General features: G+C 44.4%; 1 protein-coding gene across 1 annotated transcript in view; it reads right to left on the bottom strand.

Moving 5' to 3' along the window:
* Window positions 1-16,578, bottom strand: part of col12a1b (collagen, type XII, alpha 1b) — a 146,945-nt gene that overhangs the window by 12,082 nt on the left and 118,285 nt on the right. Inside the window, exons 68-79 of the mRNA XM_084315215.1 lie at window positions 12,313-12,471; window positions 10,845-10,922; window positions 9,022-9,108; window positions 8,308-8,361; window positions 7,369-7,464; window positions 6,409-6,462; window positions 3,430-3,483; window positions 3,285-3,338; window positions 3,027-3,098; window positions 2,876-2,911; window positions 2,327-2,393; window positions 1,550-1,735 (exon numbers count right to left, since the gene is read on the bottom strand). Of these exons, the coding sequence (XP_084171341.1) occupies window positions 1,550-1,735; window positions 2,327-2,393; window positions 2,876-2,911; window positions 3,027-3,098; window positions 3,285-3,338; window positions 3,430-3,483; window positions 6,409-6,462; window positions 7,369-7,464; window positions 8,308-8,361; window positions 9,022-9,108; window positions 10,845-10,922; window positions 12,313-12,471 (997 nt within the window). The remainder of the gene's footprint in view (window positions 1-1,549; window positions 1,736-2,326; window positions 2,394-2,875; window positions 2,912-3,026; window positions 3,099-3,284; window positions 3,339-3,429; window positions 3,484-6,408; window positions 6,463-7,368; window positions 7,465-8,307; window positions 8,362-9,021; window positions 9,109-10,844; window positions 10,923-12,312; window positions 12,472-16,578) is intronic.

Genomic DNA, 16,578 nt, shown 5'->3' with positions numbered 1-16,578 from the left:
AAAGCAGGTGGCTGGATAAGACAGGAGACAGTACGTGAGGCTGGGTAAGGCAGGAGACAGTACGGGAGGCTGGGTAAGACAGGAGACAGTACGTGAGGCTGGGTAAGGCAGGAGACAGTACGGGAGGCTGGGTAAGACAGGAGACAGTACGTGAGGCTGGGTAAGGCAGGAGACAGTACGGGAGGCTGGGTAAGGCAGGAGACAGTACGTGAGGCTGGGTAAGACAGGAGACAGTACGGGAGGCTGGGTAAGACAGGAGACAGTACGTGAGGCTGGGTAAGACGGGAGACAGTACGTGAGGCTGGGTAAGACAGGAGACAGTACGTGAGGCTGGGTAAGGCAGGAGACAGTACGGGAGGCTGGGTAAGGCAGGAGACAGTACGTGAGGCTGGGTGAGCACACGTCTGACTCCATGACCCTCAGCACTGGAGCCCCACAAGGTTGTGTGTTCTCTCCCTTGCTCTACTCACAGCAACGTCTCCAAGGACCCATCTGTAAAGCTACAAAATATCCAGAGCTATGAGTCTGGATACAGACAGGAGGTTGACCAGCAGGTGTCCTGTTACAGCCAGAACAACTTGGAGCTAAATGCTCAAAAGACAGTGGAGATGATTGTGGACAGAAATAGAACCCCCACATTAACAGCAATGGCTCAGCAATTACCACTGTGGAGTCATTCAAGTCCCTGGGAACCACAATATCCAGGGACCTAAGTTGGGAGGCCAACATTGACTCCGCCACATAAAAGTCTCACCAAAGGATGTACTTTGTACAGCTGAAGAAGTCCACCCTGCCACAGGCAATGCTGGTTCAAGCCTTCACAGCCACTTACTGAGCTCATGCTCACCTCACTCAATAACAGTCTGGTTTGGGTCAGCAAGCTCTAGAGGCTAAACTGAGGCGCATCATCCAGACAACAGAAGAACTGTTGCCTACAACCTGCCAACCCTTCAGAACTTCTACAACGCAAGGACCAGGGCCAACAAGATCATCGCTGACCCCTCACATCCTGGTCACCACATCTTCCGGGCTCAGGGAAGAGACTGTGGACTGTGATGTCTAAAACAACGAGACACAGGAACAGTTTTTCTTCCCGCGAGCCGTGGCCCTCGTAAACAACTGAACTGTAATATCATGGCCATCCTCCACACATCCTCTACCCCTGCATATATTCTTTATATAACTCTTCACCGTAACCCGCATGTGCAATGGCTGTTACAAAGACTGTCTATGTCCTGTACGGCAAGAACATGTTCTTACCACCCCCGTTAAATCTCTGTATATTATATTTATTATGGTCCTGATACTGTATACTATATTTGACTTCCGCTCCCACTGCATTTGTACAGTACCTCAATATACCTTTTTCTTTCAATTTACATTGAAAAACAATACTATTTATATTCCCTTTCATATCATTCTAGATGTAGTGTTTGTGTCCTCGTTGAGTGAGCAGACACAGACACAAATTCCTTGTATGAAAATGACTTAATAAATATGATATACTTCCATACTATAAAATACTTCATGTAAATGAACAGAGGCATACCTCTCTCTCCCTGCCGCCCAGGTGATCCGGAACTTCCTGGGAAGCCACTTCTGCCTGACTGTCCAGGCTCTCCACGGCCACCCGGATTTCCAGGGGATCCAGCGGGGCCAGCAGGACCTGGGGTGTTACTAGCACGGTAACCGTTGGGGATCTGGTTCAGTATCGAATTGACTCGACTCATTTGCCCTGCAACGCCGGAAAAGGAGTACCACATTCAAATGACTTGACAGGATCTCTAAGGATGCCAGAATGATTTTCAAATGTAGACAGTAGCAGAGAGACGGTCTAACAAGAAGACTGATCACTGTGGTGGTTTTGAATGGGGTATCCTGTAACACTAAATATGGCAGGGACTGAGGGACAACGAAACTACTTGCTCCAAAATAAACATATACGGAGAAAGTTATTATGTGATGAGATTTGACGTTGAGTAAAATTTGAATGATGTTTTAATGATGTTTAAAAAAAAAATAACAATCTCTGCCAAAAGCCAAGGCTGAAAATCGTGAGTGGTAACTATTAACTCTGTGGCACTCAACCACTGGATGGTGCATGCATAGTAGCTGGTCTACAGTAAGTGGAAAAAAGGCAAATAAAAAAGGTTTGACATATTAACTATGTGTTGTAACTTGTCAGTAATTGACCAGTGACTTTAAATATGAAAGACAGATACAGAAGAGATGGGGCTCTGCTCTTGTTAGACCCACGTGACCAAGATAGCAGCAGAGTGAACCGACGCTGGATGTACTGTAGCTCAGAAGAAAAGGGCTCACTCACCCGTTACTAGCTGCTCACAGACCTGTCTGGCGATGGATCGCATCATGTTCTGAGGAGCAAAGTCTCCCTGGAAACAGACAGTTTGGGGTTGGTAATACGTCTACTACTAGCTACTCAAAGACAGTATGTTCAGATGCAACGCAAAGAGAAATCTGCCTCACTGTATAGGCTACTCCAATTTGACAGTTGGACACTAGCAAAATGTACATGCTACTGTAATGTGTTTGGTGTCAACAATAGCATTGTTGACATTTACCACAAAAAAGAATTCTAAATGTAGCCTATTCAATATCTATAGGCTACAGAGCATTCATAGCAATCTATTTGATATTTAGTGTATAGCCATATTTTCTCCATCATCAATTTCTTGCTCAAGTTGAAGCTTTTTCAACTGGAGTGAACGGCGTTCAAAGTGGCGTCTGTTTGCCTCCGGTCTCGTCTTTCCATTGCCTTTGTATGGATTCACCTTTACATTTCGTTTTGCGTTGTATTTGAATATAACAGACAGGTTAAGAGTTTGGAATTATATAAAACTGAAGATCTACTCACTCTCTCTCCCCTGTCTCCTTTCACACCAGTAGCACCCTAAAAGAAAGTGGGGACATTTCACTTTCAATTACATTTTCACTGCACAAAGCACACAAAGATGCATCAGTGACTGGTGGCAGAATGCCATGCATGCTCATTTATAGGCGCTTACAGGGGGGCCGTTGTCACCAGGCTTTCCTACTTGTCCTGAATTCCCAGATTGGCCAGGAGTTCCGGCAGGTCCCTGGAGATCAGTAAAGAAAGGATAACAATCAGTCAGATCCCAATTAGAAACGTCTGGTTATATCAAACTACATAATCCTAACCTATGTTTTCAATGTTATACCAAAGAAGGTAGTATACACACATTTCCCAATTAAACCGTACAGAGGGATAGAAACAAGGATAAAAACAGCTTCCTAGAGCGTACCATTGGACCTGTTGGGCCCCTGGGTCCAGCCCCTCCTTCTTTTCCTGGAGGCCCCTGGAATTAGAAGAGCAGAACAGTGTGTTGATACTGCACATGTCATCCTACTGATTAGTGATATTATAATTCAATTATTGACCGTACTCACCCTCACTCCGGCTGGTCCGATTGGGCCGGCGCTACCGGATGGCCCACGTGTGCCCTTGAGGAAAAAAGTGAGAACAAACCAACTCAAAGAAAGTTGAGCCTCTTTTTTCCCCTTCTTTCTTCCACATTAACTAAAGGTCATCCTACCTTTGACCAACCAAATAAACCATTTTGTTTCACCACCAGTTTTCCGCGTGTCAAACAGTAAATCTCCTTTTTTAGTTCTCATTTGCTCGGGAACCCTGCTCACATTTTTATTGTCAATCCTCTCTCGCCTTTGATGCTTTGGCATAAGATTTACAGGGAACATAATATATTCCAGATCCATTTTATTGGCCATTATAAACCAGGGCTGTGTAGCCTGCAAGTCATTAAATGCATGTTGCTATAGCATCTGCTCCAACATGGTCACCTGCAACCTACTCACAATCCATTTGGAGATGGGTTCCCCCAAGCGTTTGCATTGCACTTAAAGGGGATAGAGGATGTTTGGATATTAAGTGGTATGAAATACTTGCCAGTAGTGTAGTCAAAGCAAAGCTATTGTTTTACTTAGAGTCCCATGCTCAAACTTCTGGCCGGGTTCAGAGTGAACCAGGAAGCTTTAGACAGGCAGCAAACGTATTTCATACTTAATGCCCAAAGATCCAAACTATACCTTTAAGGGCCAATCACCATCTCATGTAGGATGACCATATTTTGATTTCCAAAAAAAAGGACATGCTGGCCCCAGCCTCGAGATACTTAATGATACTTTGCACAATCGAAGCGGGCATGGCCACCTTCATTTCACTATGTCTTGTGTATGTGATAAATAAACCTCTTGAATCTCTACTCAAAGTTTACTCAAAGATGCCTTATTGTATTAACCTCTTAACATGCACCTAGAAAAGCGGAAATCTTTTTTTATTTGAACTTGACTGCATACTTTTTTTGCAAAGCTTATCTTTATACGTTATGCTTATAGCACATGCATAAGCCTGGTCTCTTTTGAAAGATAACATTCTGAAGTTACTAATGCAAAAAAGGAAAATCACTTTTAGTGCTAATGAAATAGAGTAGCATATAGGTCTGAACTTGAGTTAAACTTGAACTTGTGTACTCACATTTTTCTGTAGTGGTTGCAATATCCCAAATTGAACCATATAACACGCACCCAGAAAAGTGGCAATTATTTTACTTGAACTTGAGGACTGCATACTTTTTTTGCAAAGCTTATCTTTATACTTTATGCTTATAGCACATGCATAAACCTGGTCTCTTTTGAAAGATAACATTCTGAAGTTTCTTACACAATAAAGAAAAATCACTTTTAGTGCTAATGAGTAACATAGGGCTGAACTTGAGTTGAACTTGAACTTGTGTACTCACGTTTTTGTGTAGTAGTTGCAATATTCCGAAATAATATATATATATATATATATTTTGTATAAGCTGGAAAACACCGCAAATCCATAGCCTGAAGTCTTATGTAGTACAGGTCCAAATTTTATAAAAATCCATTCAGAAATTTGTCTTATAGAGACATCCGGGTAAACCGCGTGCCAAGAAAAAAGCTCTCCATCTCTTCATTTTCTCATCCAAGTAAATTTATTCAGAATTTTTATCACTTGATCCTGTCTTCGCTTGTCAATTTTCACCTAGATCCCTGATTCGCACACCCCCATGTGGGATATTACTGGAAAGCTACAGTCATTGTTGGCTACAAGTTACAATGCTGACCAATCATTTTCGCAATTGGCGGATGATTGACTTCTGGTTCTGGAGCCTCGGGAGTCCGGGGTGATAATCTGACGCGCACGCCTGACATATCGGCATGTAACTCGAGAACCGATCGACGCATTCGAACGGCAACAAATAGTGCTTTAATTCGGTCATTTATATGTTCGGCAAAATATGCAGTCCCGAGCCTTCAGACGCTCGCAAAGTGCAGTGAAACTGAAACTGAACCTGAAAAACAATGAAACCCGGACATTTTCATGAATGTATAACCCCCCCCCGGACGCCCCGGACAGGGCATGAAAAGAGGACATGTCCGGGCAAAAGAGGACGTTTGGTCACCGTAAGCTACATTCAGGGTGTTAGGGTTACGATTGCTAGCTAGAAAATGGTCACCTAGTTATGTGATTGTCAACGATCAGGGTTAGGGTTAAGGTTAGTGTTGCTAGCTACATATGGGGTGTTTATAGGGGATGTTCCATAATTCAGCTTTATGTGGGGACATCTCTTCTTCATCCCAGATACCATTTTAAAAGGTACCAGTAGGGCTTTGAAAATGATGCCCCCTCTCTACACATCGGCATTTTGTTATTGGCTGTGCCTGTAAACATATTTAATGGAGACCATCTCCAGTGATTTCCACAGAGCAGTAGTTGCTGATTGGGGACACATGAAAGAACATTGTTATTCTGTTCAAAGTAAAAAGCTAAGGCCTGGAACCCATTGAGAAGACCATAATGCTGTCAGTACTGATGAGGCAGATGAGCCAGCTTTAATTGTGAGCGTTGCTTGAGCGATTTTGTTTAATGCTAAACAGTACGCAATCATTCATCTTTCATAAAGGCATGATATGAGAAGGAAAAAAATAGCTTTAAGTTCTTAACTCAGCGACAACGTATTTTCCAATCATTCTTTATCACCTCATTGTTCACAACTAACATTACACCCAGTTAGAACAGACACAAAGAGGGTGACACAATGGGACTCAGTTTAACCAGAACTGTATATCAAGGGTGATTTGTTCTTGGCCCATAATGTTCCTGACATGAAGAGAGATTCAATTAATTTTGAGAATGTCAACCTGTTGTCAGTTACTCCCCCTCTTCCAAGAGTCGTCCTCATATGAGATATTGTCCGTGGCGTTGCCACGTGGCCAGAGGCCAGAGCCAGTAGCATAACAGTACACTGTGAATTATCCCTTGGTTTCCTTTAAAATAAAAAGCACGGCTGAGATTTCCTGCGGCCAAAAGGCAGCACTCACTTTCTGTCCAGGTAGCCCCGAGTCTCCAGGATCCCCCTTTGGTCCGGCGCGACCCTGTAGGAGCAGATAAACGTACGATCCATGGGTGGAGAAAAAACAATGCTCGCGGAACCCTCAACTCTCGTTAAAGGGGCACGTCAAAAAAATAAAAACATTGAATCCTTGTGTTGTGTCAATTACAGCTCCATGAAATGGTGTAGATGAATACATAGCAATACCTTGTTTTATAGGGACTGCTACCTTATCATTTCATTGAACTGTAATTGATACAACACAAGGATTAAATCTCCCCCCGATGACACCACTGGTGGTCATATTCAAGCTCTCAATAACTGTCAAGCTAAATGAATGTGTGCAAAATCGTTTAGAGCTTTTTGGATGTGTGTGAGATTATGTGCAAAATAAATCAGCATTGTTTTGATGAAGTGCCCCTTTAACCTTTGTGTGACTGTGGAATGTGCTCTGCTAGCATCTTTATGTAGGCCAAGATAAACACAATGCAATGAAAAGTCTTGAGTTTAAAATGAAACTTAAGTAAAAGAATGGAAGTGAATTAAACATACTTGAGTATCAAAATGAAAGTACTTAAGTAAGTAAAATTACCTTAAAAAAGTATTCATACAGAGTACATTGACTTAGTTACTCTCTTAGTTATCCCCCCCCCCCTGCCAGAGCCAACATTTTTGAACATTTATCCTGATTCTGAGTCCATTTCAGAGGAGGAAATCCTGTTACTGATTTATTACCATACATTGATATTAGAAGGTTTAAAAGCCTTAGATATCAAGCCTGTTCCCGGCCTTGAAGGAATGCTGCCATAATTACTCCACGGCTTGTAAAATCCCTGCATAATAAACGGACAAACGATCTCCTAGTTGGTTTATTGAGGGTATTGTGGGATAAAAAAAAAAAAACGCAACAGGGGAGGGTACACATTACGCGTGCGTTAGAGAGACTCACAGCTTCTCCAGGAATAGACATCCCACTGGGTCCTTGAGGGCCGGGCAGACCCATAGGTCCTGGCAATCCATTATCTCCACGTGGCCCAAGTGGACCCTGTCAGAGAATAATAAAGAGAGTGGGAGAAAGGTAACAAGCATTAAAACCGCCCCAAAAATGTTACACCTCACAAGTTCAACAAATACTCCAAAACAAAAAAAGAAAATGCTACTGTTGCAATCTCTGGAAGAAGAAGAAGAAGAAGAAGAAGAAGAAGAAGAAGAAGAAGAAGAAGAAGAAGAAGAAGAAGAAGAAGAAGAAGAAGAAGAAGAAGAAGAAGAAGAAGAAGAAGAAGAAGAAGAAGAAGAAGAAGAAGAAGAAGAAGGCACCAGACTCGGAGGAATTGTGCTGCGCTGCTGAGGAGCAAATCTTCCTCAATATCAAGGAAAGAGAACCAACACTGATGTAATAAGTGAAGTCAGATGTGTCTCTTCCCGTCAAAGCTTTTACACTGTAAACAATCCTTACATTTTCATCAAGGGCCGTTAACCCTTTCACTGCCGCACTACCAAAGCGGTTAACCCTTTCACTGCGACAGAAGGTTAACCCTTTACGACCGTCGGTTGTGTGATAGTAAAGGGTTAACCTTCTGTCGTGTGGCAGTGAAAGGGTTCATGTTCACTGTGGTGCATTCCACATGCCACACAACTGTGTCAAACGTGTGGATATTTTTACGACTCGACAGCATTTTGCCTTTAATTGACCTATTTCGAAAACCCCGCCCTCCTTTTCTCGATCCTCCAATCATAACTGTTACAGTTGTGATTGGAGGATCAAGAAAAGGAGGGCAGGGGTTTTTCCGATAGGATCTATTAAAAAAAAAAAAAAGGGGGGAGCCGGCGGCGTTTTTAAAAGAGTGGGAACGCTGGAGAGGTAGAGAGGTAAGAGACTGATACTTACAGCAGGGCCGAGCTCTCCTCTTTCACCCCGAGGACCTTTGCTGCCAGGTGCTCCCTGGGGAAGCAAGAGGTTATTTGTCTGTCAAATCGGCACAGAGAAAGTAGTCCAGAGACGTTTCACCCTCATCCTGAAGGGCTCAACGGTTATTACACGCCGCCTCCCATGTTGTAGCACACTTTGGCTCCCGTTCCAAAAAATAGGACAACTTTTATTAGGGTTCTGCAAGAATGTTTCCCATGGTTAATATGCCTTGGGGTTACAATATTCCCGAATATATACGATATGCATGCATAAATAACAGGGTACAGGCTCTATTATTAACCTCCTTTTGGCCACGAGTAAGAGAGAAGGAGAGACACATAGAGGTCTCTCTAGGCGGTGGTATTGGTGTGTTCACCTTATTCGCCCCCGACTGCTTTCACCGTCGTCCTTTCCTTTCTGATGGCTGAACTTCATGGGAAAGATACTAGAGGCTTCTCTGTTCACGCGGCTATTCCCAAACCGAATAAATCATGCATCTATATGCACAAAACTACCATTTTCTAACAAACATATTAATCTGAACAAGTATATGCTACATTCAAAATGGCCACACCTTGAAGGCTAATACATCCCTCTCTTTATACCATGTCACATGCATTTGGGACGTGGAAATACAAACGCAATGAGCGGGGCGGTGTCCCTTGTTGCTCAGAAACACAATGTGATCCTTACCACTGGCCCCTGGGGCCCCTGAGCTCCTGTGCTCTCGCTGGTGCAGGTGCAGGAGTTGGGGAGGGACGGGCATTTGGACTCGTCTCTCTGGTAGAGCAGGGGACAGACAAAGCAGCGGTGAGATGCGTCTTTCATAACCTTGCAGGGTGTCTGTAGGTTCGCTGCATTAGCAGCGGGTAATTCTCACAGCGGTCGGCATGACAAGGTAAGCGCATGAGGGCCAGGAGGTAAAACATATAGTGGTTTGGAAACAGAACTGGAATGAGCCTTTTCCTGTGTGTGGATTCAAATAGAAGATACACCCTTCAACATAATAAGACTTGTGTACCTGAACGAGTTGTTTGTGAAGTCATGAAGTGAAATGTTCTGCGTCTACTCCACTGACACTGAAAAGCTGTCGAAACACTAACAGTCTCCAGGCTGATTTCCGCAGGAATGTGGCAACAGCTTCTGGTTCACAACCGTTTGCATTACTATGATATAAAACTCATTTCAGTGCAAAAGCCTGTTTGGTTGACTGGTCAGTTGATGAGGGTGAGTTACTGGAGATTGATTTTCCCGATTGACTTGGCTGATTTCTGATTTCTATGTGCTCAATAGCTAGGACAAGACTGTCGATAAAACAGCTCAATCAGGCAGCTTACCTCGCGCATCACGGTCCAAGAAACAGCCAGCGAGAGTTGAATCGCATTCAAAACATTCTGGGTGTCCGACCAACTGTGATCGTGCAGCTCCTTTAACAAGAGCTGCTTGTTCTTGGAGATCTCCACTGGGAGTGAAGTGAGAAACTCCAGATTGAAAAGGACAGAGTCCAAGGTCTTACCACCACAGCCTGTAGCTGTGTACATTAAAAACACACCCCACACACCCTGGAACTGAGATGCTGTTTTACAACGGTCTGACAGTGTTACATCATTTGTATTGTGATTTATGCATCGTTGTTCACTGATCTGGTGGCCTTCGTGCTTATTGCTGGGGTTGGTTTGAGTCAGGACTGCAAATCAGTGACACACTTTCTTTGACAAGAGATGTTTAAACTTGCAGCTGGCCAATATAAACATAGTCATTGTCCTTTAACAACCAGGAGACTATAATTACAACCAACTAGGATTGCAACATAATGTGACCCAGTGGAAAGCAGGTGGCCCGACAATTTCTCCTATCCCCCAACCTGGCAACCAGCTTTGTCTGACTTATCGGAGAAGAGGTATCTTGACTCAGATGCTTGTGTTGCCATGTCCAGCCTCTCTCCTGTCAACATAGTTGGGAGTAAAATGTCTTTCTGTCCTTCAACCATTTAAACACGGGGGGGATCTGATTTGTAAGATTTTTTTTTCAGTTTAGTTATCCAGAGTCCTACACTGCAGCTTACAAAATACCAGTATTCCATTGTGTCCATTGTCCACATGTGTCAAAAGGATGAGGTAAGTATGTCCAAAACCAATGACATGGGATGGATATGCATTTGTTTAGCGCCATGTTAAAAAGATGAGATACGTAACATGCATTGAAAGCATTATGTCTAATACTGCAACACACATGCACACACGCACGCACGCACGCACACACACACACACACACACACATGCACACACACACACACACACACCACTTTACAAAATGACTGAACTTCTCATGTACACCCATGCCAGGCCTTGTGTCTCCAAGTGGCCCCTTCATGAGAGGCAGGGCCAGCGTGCGCCAGAAGGGCCACAGATATGGGTCAGTGGAGACTCTAACAGACTGCTCAGTGCTTGTTATGTGGGCTGTTAAGTTGTAAGGCTCCTCCCCTGCAGAGAGGTCCACCAGGGCTCTTCTCTCACCATAGATGGAAGGTCGCAACATCTGTCTCTGCTCGTCCAGCCCAAGCTGCAGACAATATCAAACATCTGGAGCTGGAACTATGGGGGGAAAAGAGAAAAAAAAAGAAATGGTGTCGCAGTACATAGTATGTCATCGATACTTCCTTCGCATCCCGGAAAACAAATATGAAAACAAAAGAAAATGCACTCCAGCCGCGTCAGATCGGATAAGGATCGGCAGAGGCATACTCCTCTCATTGTGCAGGCCATGTTAGGAGGCTTGATGTTCTTCTGGGGTAACGGTGTGACATCAGGACCGAGCAGGACAAGGGCCACTCCCCCCACATAACGTCTTTCAACAGTCAATTTTAGACCCTTAGCCCCATTTCCTTAGCAGACCAACTGCTGCTAAATGTCCCCAGGTCTAGGCTCAAAACCAGAGGGGACAGAGCCTTTTCCATAGCCGCCCCTAAACTGTGGAATAGCCTCCCCTTCCACATCAGGTCAGCCCAGACCCTCGATGTCTTTAAGTCCCGGCTAAAGACTCATCTATTCTCCCTGGTCTTTGACCAGAGCTGAGCCTGCCTCCTAGGTCGTTACTTTTAGTCCTTTTATGCCTTATTTTTGTAATGTGCTGCACTTTTTAAATGTTTTATTTCTATCTGAACTCCTGCACTTATTTGCAATTGCACTTTTTGCACTATTATATTTAGTTGTATGTATTGTATATATATTTCTTGCTCTATGCTCTTTATCTGTGAAGCACAACTGTTGGAAATGTTCTATATAAATAAACTTGATTATGATGATTATCACCAATGATGTTGTTGATCAGTAGTCATGTTTTCAGCGTTCCTCATACTGGACACCTGCAGTATCCTGCAGCCCTGTGCTGAAACCTGCTCCACAGCGTGCCCTAAATAGGTGTTTATTTCGGGGCTTGTACAGATTGGACCTGACTTTCATTCATTTTGCAGCTAATTAGTCAGAGCTGCAGGTATGAAGAAAAGCATGGGTTGTGCTGAGAAAGGACTCCTACCCATCAACAACAGTGGTAAGAACTAAGAAGGAAGTAGGGGATAGGGGTCCAAACATTCAGAACTGACTCTTTAGTCTTTTTCTTATCGTATCTTATCTCATCTTAACAGGGAGGGAACAGGGAGGGAACAGGGGGGGGGGGGGGGGGGGGGGGGGGGGGCAGGGAGGGAGGGAGGTTTTGTAAAACCTAAATAGGGTACCTCTGTTTTAATGATGTTTTGATCCTGCCTCATTAAGTGGAGTTGATGCTAAACTAAAATCTACATGCAAAGAATACACCAATTAACATGTGTGGGCACTTTCTGTATTGGAGGGATTTCTGTGCACATGCCTGTATGACTGCACACACGGATAAAGATTACCATTGTTTATATTCAGCAATAATGTCCAGTTTTCGCTTTCCTCATTTGGTTTTCTAACGATTGCTCCACATACGTCAAAGTTCACTTACTGTTGCAGATTCTCCTTTGGAGCCGATGGACTTGGACATCTTGCCCAGAACCTGATAGCCATCAATGGACGTGTTTCCAGCAGCCTTGATCTCTTTGTCAGCCACCTCTTGGCAGTCGATGTTCAGCTTGACGCTTGAGGAAGAAACAAGGATGTGGAGCTGCAGAAAAGAGGAGGAGGAGTTTATTGAGTCTTTATTCTAGGACCAACTCTGGTGTCTGCTTTATATCCTAATGGTCTGCAAATTATTAGGTTAAACCGAGGTCTGGCCGACGGAGCAGGCACTTTAAAGTGGACTATTTCCTTTCTACAGTAGTGTTGTTCACAGTACCAGAACACTGTCGGTATCAAGAGCTCGCAACACAAAGGGGCATGAGAACGGGACACCAGTATGAAGCAATTCCGAGAGTGGCTGACAAGTCGAATTCCTTTCAAACTTGGAGAAACCAGTGCTTCTCATTATTTCCATCCAGTATTCAGTGGTTGCGAGATAATTACACTTCACGCTGTAGCGTGTAATAACATTAGCATGTTTGGAGGAGGGGGGAGGCTGTCGACAAAGACACAATCAAGGTCCTATCTCGTCGCCCCGTTAACGTCAACTCATTGAGCACTCTGTGTATCCGTCTCACTGACTTTCGCTGATGGATCGGCTACAAGTATAAACTGAGTGCGGTCGGCGAGGACAGCGAGTCTTTCCAGTGTGATGGCTCTGAAGCCAAGGTATACATGAGCCTCTCCTGACTCAGATCCCCCTCGCCGCACCGCGTGACGATGATGGTGATGCCCTGATGATGCTGTGGTGCGCTGTGAGAAGTGCTCCCTTTCACACCGACTTTCTCAAAGCCAAGCATTCAAGTTCAGCAGCTATTGGAAGAGGGGAGCCATAGCGGAGTAATCACATTCTCAGTAAGTAAGCAGGAAAATGTTGCACTACAAAGCCACGGCAACAGGCTGGGAGCTTGTTGGCAACCGCAGCCGCTGGGTTGTGGTCAGCCGCAGAGGAAATGCAGAGGCATGTTCAGCAGACGTCTCATGTCTCACAGTTGTGAGACAGCTAGCAGACAGAGCAGCGTGTTCAACAGACAATGGAAACTGTGAGGCATTGTCAACATGGGAGAGGGCAACAAAAATAAAATGGAGGCGAGCTATATGAGGCTGCTGAATCCACGTGCAAAGAATTCATATTGGGTGTACAGTACATGCATTATCAGTTACCAAGCGTGTCACGGTTCAAAGACTCCATATATAAAACTCTTGACTTGACTTGACTTGATATTCGCAATGTACTCTAAAAGCATGATGGTTCAAGTCGTTAGTGCTATAGGAACTTTAATGGTGTTTGTTTTGTTTAGTCTGGTATCCATCCTAATAGAATATGCTTCAAAATGTAGAACTACATATTGTAAACACAAAACTCTTGTCCCTCAAACTAATGTGTTAGATTGTTACTTGAACCTTCAAGTAAATGGCTGCTTTTTTATATAGCGATTTTATCCAAAGCGCTTTACAGTTTGTTACTCACATTTTACCCATTCACTCACACATTCACACACCGACGGCGGAGGCAACCATGCAAGGTGCCAACCTGCTCATCGGGAGCAATTAGGGGTTAAGTGTCTTGCTCAAGGACACATCGACACGCTGCCCGGGAGGAGCGGGAATCGAACCGGGAACCTCCGGATTGCCAGGCGACTGCTCTACCTCCCGAGCCACTGTCGCCCCACTGAACAGTACCTGAACATAAGATGTGATAAGATGCAATAAGTTGTGATAAGATAAGAAGTGATAAGATAAAGGTTCATTGTCTCGTGTGAGGGGAAAAGCAGAATTAGCTGAATTTCAAGATTCAAGATTCAAGAGATGTATTGGTCACATACATACACGAGACATGTAGTGAAATGAAGGTGGCCATGCCTGCCTTGATTGTGCAAAAATGCAATAATAAAATAGAATAGATAATAAAATAGATATGCTAAAAGTAATAAGAATAAATACAATATAATGCTAAGCTTTAAGAATAGGGTAATGACAGATTAATCTTAATTATATTCATAGGAGTTACCTGACACCTATAAGATTGAACCGAATGGGGCTTAAACAAGACTCTTTATGCTCCTTGTGTCTAAGAGGTGATATAGGTACATTTATGCATATGTATTGGGAATGCCCCCCTGTTAAGATATTCTGGGAAGAAGTCACTACGCAATTATCAGAATTTTTATTTCTGAACATACCTGTAATGCCTTCTGTATTGTTGTTGAATGATGTTTCACAGTTAGCAGCCACTATACAGCTAAAAAGACTAGTTTTGTCCGGTCTTACGGCTGCTAAAAAGTTGATAGCATCACGATGGATTCAACCGGACAAAATGTGCCGGAAGATATGGGTTCTTACCTATCTCGATGTGATTTATTTAGAGATATCTACAGCAAGAATTTTAGGTGTCAATGAAGCCAGCATTGCAATCTGGTTAGAAGTGGTGGAGAGAATAAAGGTTAGCATATGAATTGTAATCTCTGGTTGGAAACAAATAATGGATGGATTATCCAAGGGGGGTCCTGAGGGGGGGGGAAAGAAGACCGAGCAAGAGCATATGTATGTACTGTATTGTATAATGGGGATAATGGGGATTATGTATATATCTTGTAACCTACATTTATTGATTCAAAACAGGAACGTATATTCCTGTGATTTATTGAGATATTTACTGTTAATGTTTGTATTGTCAAAAAAATTATAAAAAAAGTTGTTAAAAAAAAAGAATAGGGTAATGAGTACTATATACAATAATATACAGTTATGTTTTTTAAAGTGACCTTTTTTGTAGCGTGTTTGTGTGTGAGAGAGTGCAAGTGAGCATGTGTGGTGTGTGCGTGTGTGTGTGTGTGTGTGTGTGTGTGTGTGTGTGCGTGCGTGCGTGCGTGTGCGTGTGTGTTCATGTGTGTGTGTGTGTGTGTGTGTGTGTGTGTGTGTGCGTGCGTGCGTGCGTGCGTGTGCGTGTGTGTTCATGTGTGTGCGTGTGTGGAGAGATCAGTGTTCAGTGTTCTAATGGCCTGGGGGAAGAAGCTGAGTCTCGCTGTTTTTGCTGCATGTATGTGGAGGCGCTTGCCTGACCGCAGCAGCTTCAACAGGCTGTTGTTGGGGTGGTGAGGGTCCTTCATTATTCTGCAGGCTCTGGATTTGCACCTCCTGTTGTATAAGTCCTGCAGGGGTGGTAGTGCAATACCCGTAGTACGCTCTGCTGAGCGCACTACTCTCTGTAGAGCCGTCCTGTCCTGGGAAGTGCAGTTGCCAAACCAGGCAGTGATGTTCCCAGGCTGTTATCCCGGCACCAGAGTGCCAGGACATCAACCTCCTCCCGGTAGGCCTTCTCGTCATTGTTAGAGATCAGGCCCATCACCACGTGTCGTCCGCAAACTGCACTATGGAGTTGGAGCTGAACCTGGCCACAGTCACGTGTGTACAGCGAATACAGCAGGGGGCTGAGGACACAGCCCTGGGGGGACCTGATGGTCAGGGTGATTGAGTTGGAGGTGTGTCCACCCACCCTGACCACCTGGGGCCTGTCGGTCAGAAAGTCCAGGATCCAGGCGGTCAGGGTGGAGTTCAGACCCAGATCAGTCAACTTGTCAGCCAGTCTGGTGGGGACTATGGTATTGAAAGCTGAACTATAGTCAATGAACAGCAATCTCACATAGCCCCCCTTCTGACTGTCACGGTGAGAAAGGGTGTTGTGCAGTACCTGGGAGACCGCATCGTCGGTCCTGTTTGTCCTGTATGCAAACTGCAAAGGGTCCATGGTACTAGGGAGGGAGGCACAGATGTAATCCTTGACCAGCCTCTCAAAACATTTCATGACCACAGATGCGAGTGCCACCGGTCTGTAGTCATTTAGATCTGCTGGGGAGTGGGGAGATGTTTTTTGGTACAGGGATTATAGTGGACATCTTGAAGCAGACAGGGACCACGGACGTGGCCAGGGATAGGTTAAATATAGTGGTGAACACTGGGGCTAGCTGGTTAGAACAGGACTTAAGTATTCGCCCTGTTTTACCATCTGGGCCTGTAGCTTTCCTAGTGTTCACCCCTATAAACGCTCTCCTCACACTGTGCTCTGTCACCGAGAGTGTGTGCTCTTCCCCAGCGGAGGAACTCCCCCCCGTCGCGGTAACCGGCGTGTCAGTGATGTCGCCCAACCCAAACAGTGCGTAAAAGGAGTTGAGCTTGTTCGCTAGGGAGGCGTCAGCACTCACGATTGAGGAGG

Source organism: Notolepis coatsorum, assembly GCF_963971535.1.
Source record: "Notolepis coatsorum genome assembly, chromosome: 5".
NCBI classification, from domain to species: domain Eukaryota; kingdom Metazoa; phylum Chordata; class Actinopteri; order Aulopiformes; family Paralepididae; genus Notolepis; species Notolepis coatsorum.
Note: the sequence above shows the minus strand (reverse complement) of the source record. Positions and strands in the feature narration are given on the sequence as shown.